Consider the following 18,987-nt stretch of genomic DNA (forward strand, 5'->3'; position numbering starts at 1 on the left):
TAGTGACCTGAGTTCAATTCACACTTCTGTCTGTAAGGAGTTTGTACATTTTCCCTGTGACCGCATGGGCTTCCTCCCACATTCCAAGTCATTGTAAGATGTACGGTTCATGAAGGGTTAAAGAGTTGTAGGGGTGCTATATTGGCACTATAAGCATGACAACACTTACAGACTGTCCCCAGTACATCCTCGGACTGTGTTCGTCCCAAGTGATGCATTTCATTGTATGTTTTAATGTTTTGATGTACATGTGACAAATAAAGATAATCTTTTTCTATTTTCCACGCAGCATTCTAAACAAATTTCTCTTAACCCTATCCAATTCTGTATTAAAAGTCCTACTGACCGGGTTTCCAGAACCTTACTGCAGTGAGCTCCTGGTCACAATTCCTCTTTCCATGCAGGAAGTTCCTCATGACATTCTACCCTAAACCATTTACTCATCACTTGAAATTGTCCCCTGGTCTCTGAACCAACCACTAATGGGAGTAATTTTTCTTGTGATCTTGCCCACCATTTTTATATCTTGTCATTGCTCAAGGAAAATGATCCCTTCTTCTTCAGTCGAACCCTGGAGTTGAAATCCATCATCTCTAGAAATGTCCCAGCAAAATTTTCTTCATGGTTTCTGCAGAGTTAGCATCCTTTCTAAAACTTGGTGACCCCAAATGTTGGGCTAACCGGTGCTCTATAAAACTTCAGTATAGCTCAGAGTAACATACAAAATGCTAGAGGAACTCAGCAGGTCAGACAACGTCTATGGAAAGGAATAAACAATTGAGTCAAGATCCCTGAAACATTGATTGTTTATTCCTCTCCTTAGACACTGCCTGACCTGCTGAGTTCATAGTAATAGTAATAGTCATACTTTATTGATCCCAGGGGGAAATTGGTTAACCTGCAGTTCCACCTGCATTTTGTATGTATTACTACAGATTTTGAGCATCTGCAGAGCATCTTGTGTTTACGTTTTCAATACAACTTCTGTGCCTTTGTCTTTGAATTTCAAAGTGACATGCAGGTCATTCTCTCTACGTGGCCTGATATTCATGTTCCTTTGGAGACCTTAGACTTTAGACTTTATTGTCTTCCTGAATTCTTTCTGCCAAAATGTATCACTACATATTTATTTGTATTAAAATTCAATCTACCATATTGTTAATCAAACTGGTAGTCTGCCTATGCTCATTTGTAATCTATTTCTACCCCTCTCCAGGTGTTGTGTTTTACTGTAAATAGTTTACAAAATGTTACCCTGCACGCCCATGCCCTTGTCATTAATAGGTACATGTAAAATAACAATGGTGCATGCCCAAATAGTCCTAATTTCTTACATTTGCACAAATGTCTCTAAACCCCATCACTCCATGTACTTTTCCAAGTGCTTCTTGAATGATACTGTTGTACCTACCTCAACCATTTCTGGTAGCTCATTCCAACCTCTGTATGAAAAAGTTGCCCTTCAGGTCCCTTTTAAATCTTTCCCCTCTCTCCTTAAATCTATGCCCCCTGGTTTTGGGCTCCCCTAGCCTAGGGAAAAGACTGTTACCATCCACCTTATCTATGCCTTGCTGAAAGACTTGCTGAAGTCCAAATAGACAACATCCACCACCCTGCCATCATCTAACTTTTAGGCTACTTCTTCAGAAAAACTCTAAGGTTCATCAAGCACAATTTCTATGCACAAAGTCATGGAGACTTCTCCTTCTTGGACTTCATCTATCCAAATGCTGGTAGATAGATAGATAGATACTTTATTGCTCCCAAAGGAAATTACAGTGTCACAGTAGCATTAAAAGTGCACAGATATAAATATTAGAAGAGAAGTAGAAAGAATAAAAAATAAGTTACCACAAACAGTCCACAGGAGGGGGTCATCACTTCCCCAGCTGTAGATTGACTCATTATAGAGTCTAATAGTCGAGGGTAAGAATGACCTATATAGCAGTCTTTGGAGCAGCTCAGTTGTCTTCGTCTATTGCTGAAATTGCTCCTCTGTTTAGCCAAGGTGGCATGCAGAGAGTGAGAAACATTGTCCAGTATTGTCAGGATTTTCCGTAGGGTCCTTTGTTCTACCACAGCCTCCAGTGTGTCCAGTTTGACTCCTATAAACAGAGCCAGCCTTTCTAATCAGTTTATTGAGCCAGTTGGCATCACCCATGTTGATGTCATTGCCCCAGCATACCACCATATTAGAAGATTATACTGGCAACAACAGATTGAGAACATATGAAGGAAAGGCCTGCATTCCCCAAAGGACCTCAGTCTCCTCAGGAAGTAGAGGTGACTCTGGTGCTTCTTGTACACAGCCTCTGTGTTGGTGCTCCACTCAAGTCTGTCATCCAGGTGCATCCCCAGGTACTTGTAGGTCCTCGCCGTCAGTAGTAACAGGGAGCAGTGCAGGCTTAGCCTTCCTAAAGTTCATCATCATCTGCTTTATCTTACCGATGTTGAGCTGCAGATGATTTAGCTTGCACCATTTGACACAAGTCCTCTACCAGGGCCCTGTATTCATCCTCCCTTTGTACACCCAACTATTGCTGAGTCATCAGAGAACTTCTGCAGATGACATGACTCAGTGTTATACTGTATATAAAATCTGAGGTATACAGGGTGAACAGAGAAAGAGACAATACAGTCCACTGTGGGGCCCCAGTGCTGCTTATGGCCCTGTGTGACACACAGCTCTGAAACTACACAAACTGATCTGCCAGTCGGGTAGTCCATTATCCAGGATACAATGGAAGTGTCATTCTTCTTTGAATGGAGCTTTTCTCCCAGCAATGAGGGCTGTATGGCATTGAGGACACTTGGAAAATCAAAAAACATTATCCTCACAATGCTGCCCTGCTTATCCAAATGGGCATAGACTCTGTTCAGCAGGTAGATGACAGCATCGTCGACTCCAATGTGCTTCTGGTAGGGAAACTGCAGGGGATCGAGGGCTAACCTGACCAGGGGTCAGAGGAGAGCCAGAACTAGCCTCTCTAGGGTCTTCATGACGTGTAAGGTCAGGGCCACTGGACGGTAGTCACTCAAGACTTTTGGTTGGCACTTCTTGGGTACAGGGTCCACACATGTTGGGACCTGTTCCAGGCTGAGAGTCAGATTGAAAATGCTGTGGAGAACTCCACACAGCTGCTCAGCCCAATCCTTCAGGACCTTGGGGTTCACACCATTTGATCTCAGTGCTTTATTGTGTCTGAGTTTCCCCAGAGCCCTCCTCACCTGCTCAGTCCATGATGACTGAGGAGTTGGTGGAAGATGCTATGTGGAGGTGTGGATGATAGGTGCAGGGGAAGGAAGGGATGTAGACAGTGGTAGCCTGTGTCGTTCATCCACGTGTTGAACTGGAGGGGGGAGGGCAGGAGGTGTTGGCGCTGAGGGAGCATTGGGTGCCTTGGCACCTCGACTGGTGTGCTGAGGGGGTGTAAACATGAGGTAAATTGTCAAACCTATTGAAGAATTGGTTTAACTCATTAGCCCGTTCACGGCTGCATTCTGAGGCTCTACACTACAGCCAGGCTGACTGAAGCCAGTGATGTTCTTCATGTCTCTCCACACCTCCCGTGTGCTACTCTGCCCAAACTTGCTTTCCAGCTCTCTCCTGTATTCTTCTTTAGCCACCTTGATCTTCTTCTTTAGCTCCCTCTGCACATGATTGAATTCCTCTTTATGCGGTTGAGAAGAGCCTTCAGGTCACTGGTTTGTTGTTACGGAAGCAGCAGACAGTCCTTGATGGTATTACAGTGTCCACACAGAAGTTGATGTGGCCAGTGATGCAATCAGTAAATCCACTAATGTCTTCCCTATAAGGTTCACAAAGCACATTCCAGTCAGTAACCTCCTGGTAGATCCTGTCCCTCCAGTAACTTCCCCTCTACTGATGTCAGACTGACCAGCCTGTAGTTCCTTGGCTTGTCCTTGCTACCCTTCTTAAACAATGGAAGCCATCTTCCAGACTTTGGGAATGTCACCAGTGGCTAACGATGAAGCACATGAAAATAATTATTGTCACATGTCTCCTGGTACACGTGATAATAATTAATCAATACAGTTATAATACAGGGACACCGCTACCTTCCCAGGAAACTTCCCTCGTATACAGTACTATAGAAATACCTTCAACCCATGGACTGCTGAAAATCATGAAGGAAGCTCACCAACACCTTCTCAGGGGCACTTAGTGATGAACGGTAGATGCCTTGTTTAACAGTGAACGTAGCAAATGGGTAAGTACAAAATCTAACCTCTCTGCTCTCCTACTGGTTAGGAGAACTTGTGTCCCATGTAATAACTCAAGCCACTTTTTAACTTTGAAATATTTGACCAAAGCCCTTGGAACTTAGACCAGGATTTGGGGTACAGTTGTCCTCCAATGAAACCCTACAGAAATCCTCTAAAGATGCCAGATGTGGCCTGTATTGATGTGTTGAGAATTCTAATCTAAGTGGCCTTGATTTCACTTGTACTTAATTGTTTTCTTTAGTTCTCCAGCATGGAAATTGTTCTTGGGTGGTTTGCTGGGAGTTTTTATTTAAGTGTATCCCTCAGGCTTGGAGCAGATGTTCATTTTATAAGGCCCCTTGAATAAAATACCAGTTTGGAATTAATAGCTTGATAGTTAAGAGCAGTGATTTAAAACTGAAACATCTGAATAATTTATGCCAAGATGTGAATACGTTTCTCCACTGGGATTCTACATTTGCTTGAACAATTTTACAACAACAAAAAATTGAGTTGAAAGAGTTGTGTTTCTCTGAGAATGTTAAAAAGTCACGTCCGTCACTCTTGCTTTTTTAAGCCTTTGCCCTGGTGGGCTTTCAGGTTGCGTGTAGGTTCCAGAATGTACACAGCACTTGAAAATACTCAGCATTTCCACCCATTGTCTTATATCCTGTTTTTCCTTCAGATAAACCTTTTAAAAGATGTTGATTGTTCGTCAAGGAATGTTCTCGCTCAGCAAAGTGTTGAGGGTTTGTGTTTTCTCCCTTCTGCTACCCAGGAATGAAGCTGTTGCTGTAAACTATCTCGCCTCGATCTGTCTAATAGAAACAAAGTCCACCTGCTCACAGCACAACAGAAAACAACAGGACTGAATTTCTATCTGTATGGCTTCCCCGCGGGCAACATCCGTTGCCTAGCCTGAAGAGCTCGCAGACTTTTTCAGTGTGAGCTGCAGTAGTTACTCTGCAAACATAAGAGGCCAATTGTTTTTTAGTGTGGCCTCGTGCAAAGGTAGTGAAACTCTATGGGAAGTTCAGATCAATGGCTCCCATGATCTGGGTACGGAGAAAGTCTTAAAATGTCCAAAATGACGTCAATGGTGTGTGTGGATGAATTGCATTAGACAGGAGATTGGTAGGGGAAGTGATGCTGAAACAGTGCCTGAAAAATGTATTCAGCCCTTACAACTAACTTCACATCTTGTCTCATTCTCTAAATTAAAATTTTGGATTTTTTGAGCTAATCTACAGAACATTGTGCACCACGCCAAATCAAAAGAAAAATTCCAAAACCTATCAACAAATTTACAAAAAATGAAAAACCAAAATTGTGAGGCTGAAAAAGTATTCATCACCTTTGTAATTACTACATTAACTTTCCTCAGTTGTAATATACAGTATTACCTTACCGACTCACCCAACTTGTTGATGTAGAAAATTGGAGGATCACCTGTTTTCAATGAATTCATAAGAATAAGTATCCATTCTCTCTGTAAGGTCCGAAAGACTAAACCAAAATAAAGACAAAAGAGCTTTCAGGACAAGTCAGGGAAATGATAATAGAGGAGCACAAATCTGGGGATGGCTGCAAGATCATCTCAAAAGCACTGAACATACCTCAAATCTCAGTGCAGTCCATTATGAAAAAGTGGGAAAAATTGGAAACCACAGCCACACTGCCTAGGTCAGGCTGCCCCTCTAAACTTAGTCATTGGAGAAGGTTTGCACTCGCAAGAGAGGCTACTGTGATGCCAGCAGTCACTCTGAGTGAGCTGTTGAAGTCATTGGCTGTAATTGGAGATGATGCTCATGGCTCTACAATCTCTTAAGGCCTTGCACAAAAAGAGTGTTTATGGAAATGTGGTAAGGAAGAAGCTCTGGATCGAAAAAGACATATCCTTGCTTGTAAAGACTTTGGAAGGTATCACTCAGAAGATACTGTGTAGATGTGGAAGTAGGTCCTGTGGTTGGATGAGACTACAGTGCAACTTTTTAACCTCAACATTAAGTGGTATGTGTGGCATAAATCTATTTCTGCGCATCAGCGAGGAGACACCATTCCTACTGTAAAGTATGATGGAGGTAGCATATGGGAATGCTTTTCACCAGCAGAGACTGGAAATCTGGTCAGGATCGATGGGAAGATGAATGCTGCTAAATACAGAGGAATCCTGGATAAAAACCTACTAGCCTCTGCCAGAAAGCTTAAACTGGGGAGGAAGATTGTCTTTCAGCAGGACAATGACCCAAAGCACACTGTCAGAGCAACCATGCAGTGGCTTCAAATGAAGAAAATTGATGTCCTTGAGTGCCCAAGTCAGAGTACTGACCTTAACCCAATCGAACATCTCTGGCAAGACCTCAAGGTTGCTCTCCACTGCCGCTTGTCAACTAACATGGCACGGCTTGAGCAATTTTACAAGGAACGAGCAAATCTTGCTCCATCACATTGTACAAAGAAAGTCGAGAGTTATCCAGAAAGACTACTGGTTATATAGAGATGTGGTTCAACAAATTACTGAGCCAAGATGCTGAATACTTCAGAGGCTGCTAACATTTAAGTTTTGAATTTTTAATTTTTCATGCTTTATAATCTTCCCTGTTTTTGGGCTCTATTCTGGAAAAAAAGGAACAAATAAAAAATCTCAGTTAACTTGATCAATATCCATGGCTGTAATACTCATTCATGTGAACAGAGGACTAAGTACTTCTACAAGGCACTGTATACACCTAGTGAAAGCTCACTGGAGGTTGGATCATGATATTTGTGGGGCTTTATCAATACTAGCTGTAAGATTGGGGTTCGGTTCCTGTTACTGTCTGCAAGGAGTTTCTACTTTCACCCCGTGACTGCATGGGATTTGTCTGGGTGCTCCAGTTTCCTCCCACAAACAGGTTAGGGTTAGTGAGTTATAGGCATGCTATGTTGGTGCCCAGCGCAATCCTCTCTGTTTTCTTTTGATGCAAATGACGCATTTCAGTGTATGTTTTGATGTACATGTGACAAATAAAGCTAATCTAATCTTCTATCCTCTCTATCATGACTGTCAGTGCAGCATGTGCCAAGGCAATTTACTGGAGGTGAAATTAATTTCTGGTTACTGGTTCATTCATGGCAATACAATACTGTCTTACATCAGCAATTCTGAGCGGTTAACTTGCTTTTAATAGTGACATGGGCTGAGATAGAAGAATTTTGATCATGTTTGAATAACAGTGTTGGATTCTCACACCACGTTCTCTGGGACCTCCCTCCTCACCCTCAGGAAAAAGCACCCATTGGGAAAATTAACAAAGGAAAGAACATGTTAATGATTTTTACTTTAAAGGGCTACCTTCAGCATCTTGACACAGTGGAAAATGATCTGATTGAAGATTAAGAGGAAAGAGTACACAGAAGTTATGAATGAAAGAAAGGACATGACAGTAAATTGTTAAATATTGGCTTATAACAAAAAATAACCTTGGAGTGTAGGAGAATAGGGTAGATCTGATAGAGGTATACAAAGTTACGGCGGATGCCGGGGCTGGATGTCTGTGTGGTCAAGCAATCGCTCTCTCTCTCAACAGTGGGGAGAGTTTGCTGCCGATTGTCAAGTCAGAGAATAAAAAGTGACACGGCAGATCATCACGTTGTAACAGTGACTGCTGGTCTCCCGTTTCGCTGTGAAATGGGTGACATCTCTCTATCCCTTGTTAGTGAGAGTGAGAGCCTGTGGCATGTTGAACTGTCAGTTACACAATAGTTCTTGTTGACTACAGATCATGGTCTCTCTTTGTGGGCTTTGCTGTTACTTGGTGAGTGCTGATGCTTTCTGCTGAAATGGATGGGGGGAAGGGGGTGGTTGATACTTTGCTGCTACGTATGTGGGGGAGGGGGGAGAGGGGGCTTTGGGGTACTAACATTTTTCTGCCATTCATTCTGTTTTTCATGGATCTCTGTGAAGAGTAAGAGTTTCAGGCCGGATACTGTGTACATTCTCTGATATTAAAATGGAACCATTTGAACTATAAGGGGCATAGATAGGATAAATGTAAGCAGGCCTTTTCCACTGAGGTTGGGTAAGACTAGAACTAGAGTAAAGGGTGAAAGATGAAATATTTAAGGGGAACCTGAGGGGGAACTTTTTCACTCAAAAGGTGGCTGGAGTGTGGAATGAGCTGCCAGTGGAAGTGGTGGATGTGAGTTTGATTTCAGCATTTAAGAGCTTTGGATGAAAAACATGGATGGGAGTGATATGAAGGGCAATGGACTTGGTGCAGGTCAATGGCTCTAGATAGAATAAGAGTTTGGCTCAGACTAGATGGGCTGAAGGGCCTGTTTCTGTGCTGTAGTGCTCTATGACTTTGTGACACTATTTCATCGGGAAAGACAGACGGCACCCTAGACTGCAGCATTCAGCATAGTATGGAAGAGTCGTCTTTGCTTTGGTCTGTGGAATGAATCCTGAGCTTTTTGCTCAGCTGCAAGTGCTGTCACAGAGGAAGAAGGGTGTAATCGACTGGACATGTTCATGTTTGGGACTCTGTGTGTATTAGTAGTCTCTTTCCCTGAACTCAAACTGAGTGATAGATCGTGCCTTATTTGACCTGCCAGTCCCTATCTTATAACTTGTCCAACTACATTTCAAATCCTCTTTTCACTCACCAATTTATCTGGGATTTTTGCCCCCATCAGTCTAATTAAGGGGAGATGAATTTCCTCTTACCCCGCCCCTTTCCAGTTCCGAAGCACCCCCTTTTCTCCCAAGGAGTAGCATTGCTGGTATTACAGGCTGACTATCCTGCAGTTAGTGACTCACTTCCTGACACCCCAAAGTCTTGCCACCATCTACCAGGCACGAGTCAGGAATAAGTGGGAATATTTTCCACTTGCCAAGATGATTGCTACTCAAACAATACACACCAAAAAAAAAAAACTGGACACTATCCTAGCTAATCCATTGGATTGACAGCCCCCTTTTGTCCCATCTATTTATTCTCTCTGGACAGCCTCCGTAGGAGTATTCTGTCTGGGTAGCCTCCAACGTCATGGCATGAATATTGATTTCTCTAACTTCTAGAATTTTCTCTCCCTTCCCCTTCTATCTCCATTCCCCATTCTGGTGCCCCTCCTCCATGCCTTTCTCCCATGGTCTACTCTCCTCTCCTATCAGGTTCCTTCTTCTTCAGCCCTTTACCCCTTGCAATTATCACCTTCAATCTTCTGACTTCATCCCCCCTCTCCTGCCCACCTATCTTCCCCTCACCTGGTTTCAAGTTATCACCTGCCTGCTTGTGCACGTCCCCACCTTCCCATTCTGGCTTCTTTCCCTTTCATTTCCAGTCCTGATGAAGGATCTCAGCCCAAAACGTTGACTGTTTATTCCTCTCCATAGATACTGCCTGACCTTCTGAGTTCCTCCAGCATTTCATGCGTCACTCTGGATTTCCATTAATCTCTTGTGTTTATTCACTCTCGTACTTTTGCACGGTAGCCGCAGCTGCATAATCCATCTAACAAATGCAAGGATGTTGCCGGGACTTGAGAAACTCAGTTACAGAGAAAGGTTGAATAGGTTAGGACTTTATTCCCTGGAGTGTAGAAGAATGAGGGGAGATTTGATAGAGGTATATAAAATTATGATGGGTATAGATAGAGTGAATGCAAGCAGGCTTTTTCCATTGAGGCAAGGGGAGAAAAAAACCAGAGGACATGGGTTAAGGGTGAGGGGGGAAAAGTTTAAAGGGAACATTAGGGGGGGCTTCTTCACACAGAGAGTGGTGGGAGTATGGAATGAGCTGCCAGACGAGGTGGTAAATGTGGGTTCTTTTTTAACATTTAAGAATAAATTGGACAGATACATGGATGGGAGGTGTATGGAGGGATATGGTCCATGTGCAGGTCAGTGGGACTAGGCAGAAAATAGTTCAGCACAGCCAAGAAGGGCCAAAAGGCCTGTTTCTGTGCTGTAGTTTTTCTATGGTTTCTAAATGGATTAGTGCAGATAGACATCATGATCATTTGGACCATAAGTCCTGTTTCTGTGCTGTGAACGCTATGACCATCAGTGCAGGTTACCCTCAACGTCACGTACCATCCTGACTTCCAAATAACTGATTCATTCCTTCACTGTCACTGAGTCAAAATCATGGATCTTCCTTCCAAAGGGCTAGTTGGGATTACTTTTCATGATGATCATGCAAGAGGTCAGAAATTCTGGGAGGGTTGTAAAAGAGTGGAGGAGATTGCTGAGGTAGGGGAAGGGCAAAGCCATAAGAGGACATTGAAAAGCAGGCTGAAACTGTTAAAATCAAGGCACTTCTAGAAAAGGGATAAATAAGGCTTCCATACCTGTAACCAGGACAATGTAAAACTACCCCAGACCAGAATCAGGATCATGATCAACTTTATTCACCGTGTACATTTTCATTTGTTAGGAATTTGCTGTGATGTGTCGGTAGGATGGGGCATGCAGCAAATAAAAACATTGAACAATTATAAAGAGTAGAGAATTATACAATAATAAAGTTAGAGGTTAAAGTATAGCTGTGGAATAAAATGTATATAAATACATAAATACCAGCATGTATTGAGGAGCTATTAGTCAGCTCCTCAATCTTTATGACAACTGCTTGCTCAATCTTCTGGGTTTATCTAAAGGTCTGTTTTTTTTTGTCCAGAATGATGATTCAAGCAATTTGAAACGGATTCAAGAATTAGAAGAAGAAATTGTAGCTGCTCGCAATATGTACAACAAAGAGATCCAAAGCCTGCATGATCAGCTGGACCAGAACTGCAAAGAAAGAATGCAGATTGAAATCAACAATCTCCAAAATTCGCAACTGATAGCTGAATTCAGGGAAAGGTTAATGGCTCTCTTTAACCTGTGCAGATTCTAGCATGTAAATACTAACTCACTAAAGGCATCCGTTAGTCTTGCGAGACCATGGATCTGCGCCTGGAAAGTCTTCACTCTCCAGGGCGCAGGCCTGGGCAAGGTTGTATGGAAGACTAGCAGTTGCCCATGCTGCAAGTCTCCCCTCTCCACAACACCAATGTTGTCCAAGGGAAGGGCAAGGGCCGATACAGCTTGGCAAGTGTCATCGCGGAGCAATGTGTGATTAAGTGCCTTGCTCAAGGACACAACACATGTTGCCTCGGCTGGGGCTCGAACTCACAACCTTCAGGTCGCTAGTCCAATGACTTAACCACTTGGCCACGTGCCCACAAATAAGGCATAATGTAATCATCAAAATAGGCAATTCTGCTTTACTAAGTAAACACTCTTTTTTAAACAGTGACTGGGTGAGTTTGCAGCTGGAATCAGGATTTGAAGTTGCTTGTATATTTCTCACTCCCTTTAAGCTCACCAGGATCAATGGAATATTTACTATACCACTGTGCAACATGCAGCAAACAATACCCTAAAATAACCATACAATGATCTGGAAGATTTGTGTCTACACTTCAAAAGTCCTGAGGGTTGCCAGATTATCTATAGACCAGAGGCAGGCTTGACTTGTGAAGATTCAAAACCCTAAATTTAAATTGCATGCTTTTGTTTCTCATCTGAAGAGTTTGCAACAGTTGTTAATGTTGACAAAGAACTTATATCTCTATGATGGCCTACATTTTCATAAAATACAGAAATTAATATAGATGATTTATTCCGGGCAATGGTATATTTGATAAATTTAGGTCAATACAACTAAATTTAGCAACTTTTTTTTGTAAACCTCTTCTTGCTTAAATAAATAGCAGTTTCCTTGACTGGCTGATATTACTTCTGATGTTTATCCTCACTAAAAGGATCTGATTGCTGTTAGTCACTTTGCCCATGTGCCAAGCCAAATTTTCACTTCCTGCACAAGAACGAAATGGCAGTGAGCCATACAATAGTCATTGTTTCCTTGGAATAGACAAGAGTAAAATACAAATTTATTTATTTTTATTTTTTATTTCGAGATATAGCACAGTAACAGCCCCTTCCGCAACACTATTGCTTTTTCTGCTCTGGAGCACCACAGTGCTGTATCGGGAAGATCAGAGGCACCAGTTTCCAGGCTTGAACCTGGCCTTAATTGCTGTCAGGGAAGACTTTGCATGTTCGCTCTTTGAACGTGTGGCTATGCCCTATGTTCTGGTATCTTCCCCCATCATCCCAAAAACTTGTGGGCCAGTAGGTTCAATGGCCGCTGTAAGCTGGAGGAGGTGCTATGGTGAGTGGTAGAATCTGGAGGAGTCAATGCAAATGATGGAAGAATAAGACTGTTGGTATACAGAGGGTTCATGGTTCCCTGAAAATGATGACATGGCTGGTTAGAGTGCAAAGACATTTAGCTTACTTGCTTTCATGGGAGGAATGAATAAGCCTGGGCTTTTCTCTTTGTGGTGAAGGAGGATAAGAGGCAACTTGATAGAGGTGTACAAGATGATGAGAGGCATTGATCAAGTGGACAGCCAGAGGTTTTTTCCCCAGGGCTAATGTAAGAGGGGTAATTTTAAGGTGATTAGAATAAAGTATGGGGAGATGTCAGAGGTAGGTTTTTTACAGAGAGTGGTGAGTTGCTTTGATCGCCCTGCCAGAGGTGGTGATAGAGTCAGATACATTAGGGACATTTACAAAACTCTCAGGTATGCACGTGTATGATAGAAAAATGGAGGGCAATGTAGGAAGTAAGGGATAGATAGAGCAGGTTTAAAGGTTGGCATGACATCATGCGCTGAAGGGCCTGTACTGTTCTATTATTCAGTGTTAAAGTTAAGACATCATGTTGTAAATGATTAGTCCTAATGAAGGGACTCAGCCTGAACCGTCGACTGTGTAGTCATTTCCATAGATGCTGCATGGCCTGCTGAGTTCCTCCAGCATTTTGTGTGTGTTGCTCTGGATTTCCAGCTGCTGTAGAATCTCTTGGGTTAATGATTACGCAACACTTGGAATACTATGTGCAGTTCTTCTGTCCACACTATAACAAGGGCGTTGAAGGGTTATAAGGAGTGTTTAAGATATTCACCAGGATGTTGCTTGGAATGGAGGGCTTTAGGTACAAAAAGAGGTTGGATAGGCTGGGACTGTTCTCACCAGAATGCAAGAGGCAGATGGCTAATTTTATAGATGTTTATAAAATGATGATGTCCACGGTCATTGGCTCCTCCAAGAGTAGGGGATTCTAAAACTAAAGGAAGTTTGAGAAATCAATGTTCATGCCGACGTGTCAGTCCATGGACTCTTCTATTGCCGTGATGCAGCCACACTGGGGCTGGAGGAGCAACACCTTATATTCCGTCTGAATAGCCTCCAACCTGATGGCATGTACGTTGATCTCTTGAACGTCTGGGAATCGTGCCCCTCCTTCACCATTCCCCCATTTCCATTTCCCTCTTTCGCCTTATTTCCTTGCCTGTCCATCATCTCCCTCTGTTTCTCCTCCCCTGTCCTTTCTTCCATGCTCCTCTACCCTCTTCTATCCGATGTCCCTTTCTCCATCTCTTTAACTCTTCCACCAATCAATTTCCCAGCTCTTTACTTCACCTCTCCCCCTCTCCTGGTTTCTCTCATCACCTACCACCTTGTACTTCTTCCTCCCCTCCCCCCCCCACCCCACTGTTACTTCTCATCTGTTTTACCAGTCCTGATGAAGGATCTCGGCGCAACATGTCGACTGTACTCTTTTCTATAGATGCTGCATGGCCTGCTGAGTTCCTCCAGCACTTTGTGTGTGTGTAACTTGGATTTCCAGCATCCGCAGATATTCTTGTGTTTGTGTATCTATAAAAATTACCTGGATTCTGTAGAGAACCCAGGTTAAAAAACTAATTATAATGCTACTCTTCAAAATAAGGGGGAGTCAGTAGTCTTTCGGTAGGTAAGCCTTCCATCTGTCAATGGGAAATGCTGGCATCTTGCATTAAGTGGGGTGCCACGATAGTGTAGTGGTTAGCATGACGCTATCACAGCCTAGAGAGTCGGAGTTTGGACTTCAATACTGGCATCCTGTGTAAAGAAGTTTGTATGTACTTTCCATGTGCAAATGGATTTCCTCTGGGTGCTCGCTTTCCTCTCGCAGTCCAAAGACAAACCAGTTAGCAGGATAATTGGTGATTGTAAATTGTCCCGTGGAGTCTGAGGCTCTGAGGCTTCGATCGGTCAGAGTTGACCATGGAGATTGCGTCCTAGCTGTCTAGATAGATATGCCAAGCCTGGAGAGCAAGCTGCTGCTCAAGTACCAGGTTCCTCGCAACTGATGAACCCGAAGGAATGTTTGAGACCGATACAGTTTGGCACCAGCTGCGTCGCAGGAGTTTCCAGTCAGTGTCGAACTCATTGGAGGACTGCTTTAGGGACGCCAGCTCTGGATTTTTCCCTCGGGGTTTACTCCTGAAGCCTTCTCCATGAGTGGGTATAGGCGTAAGTCAGCGGAGGTTTGAGAGCAGAGTTTTCCCTCTCCTAGAAGAGCCGCCAACCACGGCTAACAAGCCCCATTTGCCTGAAGGGACTGGTTTAAAGAAGTGAGTGACCCCCCCCCGCCTTCGCCCCATCTCCTGTCAGTAGAAACGGTTCCACCGGGCTAAATCACGTGTGAAGGTGAGGAGCCAGACTTGGTTGTCAGAGGCTGTCTGAGGTACACGCCATTGGGAGCATTGAATAGGTAATGGGAGCTTGTCCCCATTACCACCTCCACCTGAAGGAACCTGTGATTAAGCTGGAGTTAAATAGGTGGGTTGCTGGGTAGTGTGGGTCATTGGGCCAAAAAGGTCTGTTCTGTGCTGTATCTCTAAATAAAAAGAAATAATGAGCAGAATTTTTGAACATAGTAGGGTAATTGAGTGCAGAAAACAAGGTTTTATAAACCGGAATTGTGTTTGACGAATTTGTAACAAACAGAGAGGATAAAGGGGAACCAGTCAATGCAGAGTATTTGGATTTCCGGAAGACAATCTGGGGTGAGTTGATGAAGTAGGGGAGAATAAAGAAAACAGGGTTAATTGGAGTGGTGTGTCATTCAGTGATAAGGCCATGGCTCCAAAGTCCATACCCTGGGATTGATGCACACTGGTTGGCAGAAAGGCAGCAGACTGTCGGTCTTTGTTTATATGCAATGTTCCACTGATTCTATCTACTGTGAATGCCCTCAAGAATATGAATCTCTGGGTAGTATACGGTGACAGATATGTACATTGTCTTCCGGTCAAGATGGTGCCTGTGTACAACGCTCCTTCAGTCGACATCTTCTAGATAGATCATGAAACTACATATTTCACTTTTTAATGTGTTTTACATTTGTCGTTGGTCTTGAATGTGATTCTGGAACTGTCGGAGCCTGTGATTTGCAGTTTGGAGATCACCTGGGTGACTCAGTGCTCTGCGGTCTCTGAAAGGATTCCAGGATGCAGAGACAATGTGTGTGAACCTTGTGGTGAGCAGGCTACGGAACAGGGCATGAGTTGATGTTTGACTCCATTTGGCCGATTAAAGCAACAAGGGAAATCGAAACATCGAGGCGAATGCAGGAGGTCAGCTCCAGCTACCTGCTTTTGATCGCTGGTGGGACCACCCTGCTTCTGGAGAGGGGAGATTGTCTTTTGTTCGCTTGTGAGATCACTCTGCTACAGAGAGGGGAGATTGCCTTTTGCTCACCGGTGAGATCACACTGCTACCAGAGACGGAAAGGCCTGCCACTGTGCCTGGTGAAAGTTACCCAGGTTTTTTGTGTTTTGGATATGGACTTGGACTATACACCTTTTTTCAGTCTTATAGTTTTTTTATATTCTGTGATTTTTGCCCGATCTTTCTCATTTTTTTGTGTGTGGGAGAGGGAGATTTTAGGGTCAATGTGCCTGTTCTGTTTTTGTTTGTTTTTTTTTGTGCAGGGAGGAGGGATTTGTGAGTTGATGACTGTACTGCTACTCTTTTCTTTCTTGGTTTTGTGGCTATCTGGAGAAGAAGAATTTCAGAGTTGTATATTTTGATAATAAATGAACCTTTGAATATTGATAATAAATTTACTTTGAACTTTGAATTTTGATTGACTAGAACGGCTGAGTCCTATGTTACTATCCAGGAGCCCCTGCTGGGGAATGTCAGGGTACTAATGTGCTTTTTTTTAACCACAGCATCCTGGCCCTCAACACAGCCATACTGCAGAAGGAGGAGGAGAAGAAAAACCTGGAGCTGATGCTGTGCCAGAAGGAAGCTGAGCTCAGAGAGCTCCAGATGAGTGCTGGTAAGCCTGCCTCAGAACTTGAAGAACTCCGCTGCAAGCTTCAGAAACTGAACTCATGCCTTGAAGAAGTCCAGAAGAAGTAAGTTAATGTTTCCCTGATGCTTTGATTGAAGTTTTATATGATACTGTGCAAACTAAATTGGACAGATGGTGCTAAATTTCCACTGGTTGGTTGGAGTCCATCCAACATGTGCTGCACAACATGAGAGAATATTTTTCTCTTTCTCATTCCATCTGCTTCTCATTCGCTGTGACACCTCCTTGAGAGGGTGTAAGCCTGCAGGGACTACACCACAATGAGGAAGAGGGCTGTTATGGGGAGTATAGAAAGCTAGGGCACAAGACCCAGGCAGAGTCACCACAGGTACAGATTGTGGACGGGCAGCTAATTGTCACAGGGTGATAGACAAGCATGGAAACAGCCCACTCACCCCAACTGATCCACACCAACCACTGGGCACCCTGATATAGAATCCCATCACCCAGCACTTACCCCACAGCCTTCTATTCCATTCAGCAAAGCCCTCTCCATCATTGAGTGCGTTTCTTACTACCACAAGAAGCAGCCTCCATCATCAAGGACTCCCACAATCCAGGCCATGCTCTCTTCTCAATACTACCAATGTGCAGGAAGTACATGAACCTTAGGTCCCACAGCACCAGGTTCCGGAATAGTTATTAACCTACAAACTCTTGAACTGCCACAGATAACTTTACTCACCACAACTCATAAATGTATTCATAAATTCTGTTCTGTTTCTTTATTTTCCTGTAAATGCCTGCAAGATAAGGTGGTATATGATGGCATAAATATACTTTGATAATGAATTTGCTTTGATTTTGCCATAGATCTGATTGTAATTCTATTTGTTGATTGTAATCGAACCGTTCACCATAAGGAAGTGTTGGGCACGTGGCCAAGTGGTTAAGGCGTTCGTCTAGTGATCTGAAGATCGCTAGTTCGAACCTCAGCTGTGGCAGCATGTTTGTGTCCTTGAGCAAGGCACTTAACCACACATTGCTCTGGTGTCTGTGCGAGGAGTGGCGCCCCACACAGACTTCCAATCTGCGCCTTGTAAGGCACGAAAATGCCTGACGCAGGCCCCTCATGGTCTGAGTCGATGTTCCCCCCACCCCCCCCCCCGCCACCATAAGGATCAGAGTATTTTCAGTAGGACAGGAACACAACACCTAGATCTGCTCGGATCTATGAGAAGCAGTCCTTTGAAGAGCTGTGAATGAGACAGACCTGAGCAACCCCACCCTTGGCCTTCTGCGGGGCAGTCTGACCCTTGAGACACCACTTTTACCCCTCATTAGACACCTGGAAATTGAGACCAGGATAATGACCAGTGACTTGTCATCGGTGGATTGGATCATTTTAGTAGTAGTATGAGATGGGATGCTTTCATATCACACACTAACCCTATTCATGGCCAGCTAAATATCTGCGTGTTATCCTGTTGTAATGGTAATTCACACACGTCAATCCTTCAAATAGCAATGTGATAAATGTCCAGATATTCTTGCTGGTTGTTTCAGAATCAGTAATGGCCTAGATTCCGGGCATGTTTCCCCTACTCCTCTTTGTCCTTTACAATTAGGCGAGAGAACGGATGGTGGTGCCATCTGGATGAGGGTACTTTGGACAATGGAACACTCCTTCAGCACTGTATAGAAATGTCAGCCTTAATCAAGCTACCTCTGATGTGGAACTTCCACCCACAGCCTTATGGCACAGAAGCAAGGTTGGGAACAATGGCAGATAATGTTTCTAGTCAGGTGAACCTCGCTTTAACAGCTGGTTGAATTCAGTACTGCAGTGAGTAGTGGACACAGCTCAGCACGTCACAAAAACCAGCCTTCCCTCTATGGACTCTGTCTCCAGTTCTTGCTGTGTTGGGAAAGCAGCCAACATTATCAAAGATGCAAACACGAGGAAATCTGCAGATGCTGGAATTTCAGGCAACACACATAAAAGTTGCTGGTGAACGCAGCAGGCCAGGCAGCATCTCTAGGAAGAGGTACAGTCGATGTTTCGGGCCGAGACCCTTCGTCAGGACTAACTGAAGGAAGAGCTTTTAAGAGATTTGAAAGTGGGAGGGGGAGGGGAGATCCGAAATGATAGGAGAAGACAGGAGGGGGAGGGATGGAGCCAAGAGCTGGACAGGTGATTGGCAAAAGGGATATGAGAGGATCATGGGACAGGAGGCCCAGGGAGAAGGAAAAGGGGGAGGGGGGGAAAACCCAGAGGATGGGCAGGGGGTATAGTGAGAGGGATAGAGGGAGAAAAAGGAGAGAGAGAAAAAGAATGTGTGTATATAAATAAATAAATAACAGATGGGGTACAAGGGGGAGGACAAAATACTGAAAGCACGTACCACCTGGTTCAAGCAGGTATTCTGTCCTGCTGTATAAGACTAGTGAGTGGTTGTCTTCTATAATAAGGAGAACTCTTGACCTCACTTTCTATCTTATATGGTCCTGCACCTCATTGTCTGCCTGCACCGTACTTTATATAATCTGTGACACCTTATCTGTTTTCTGTTAC

At 43.8% G+C, this 18,987-nt stretch overlaps 1 protein-coding gene across 1 annotated transcript in view; it reads left to right on the plus strand.

The window, feature by feature from the left end:
* LOC134359587 (lamin-B1-like) overlaps positions 1-18,987 on the plus strand; it is a 202,019-nt gene that overhangs the window by 11,897 nt on the left and 171,135 nt on the right. Inside the window, exons 3-4 of the mRNA XM_063073086.1 lie at positions 10,890-11,074; positions 16,327-16,515. Coding sequence (XP_062929156.1) covers positions 10,890-11,074; positions 16,327-16,515 — 374 coding nt within the window. The remainder of the gene's footprint in view (positions 1-10,889; positions 11,075-16,326; positions 16,516-18,987) is intronic.

The sequence above is a fragment of the Mobula hypostoma genome, chromosome 20 (assembly GCF_963921235.1).
Source record: "Mobula hypostoma chromosome 20, sMobHyp1.1, whole genome shotgun sequence".
Lineage (NCBI taxonomy): Eukaryota > Metazoa > Chordata > Chondrichthyes > Myliobatiformes > Myliobatidae > Mobula > Mobula hypostoma.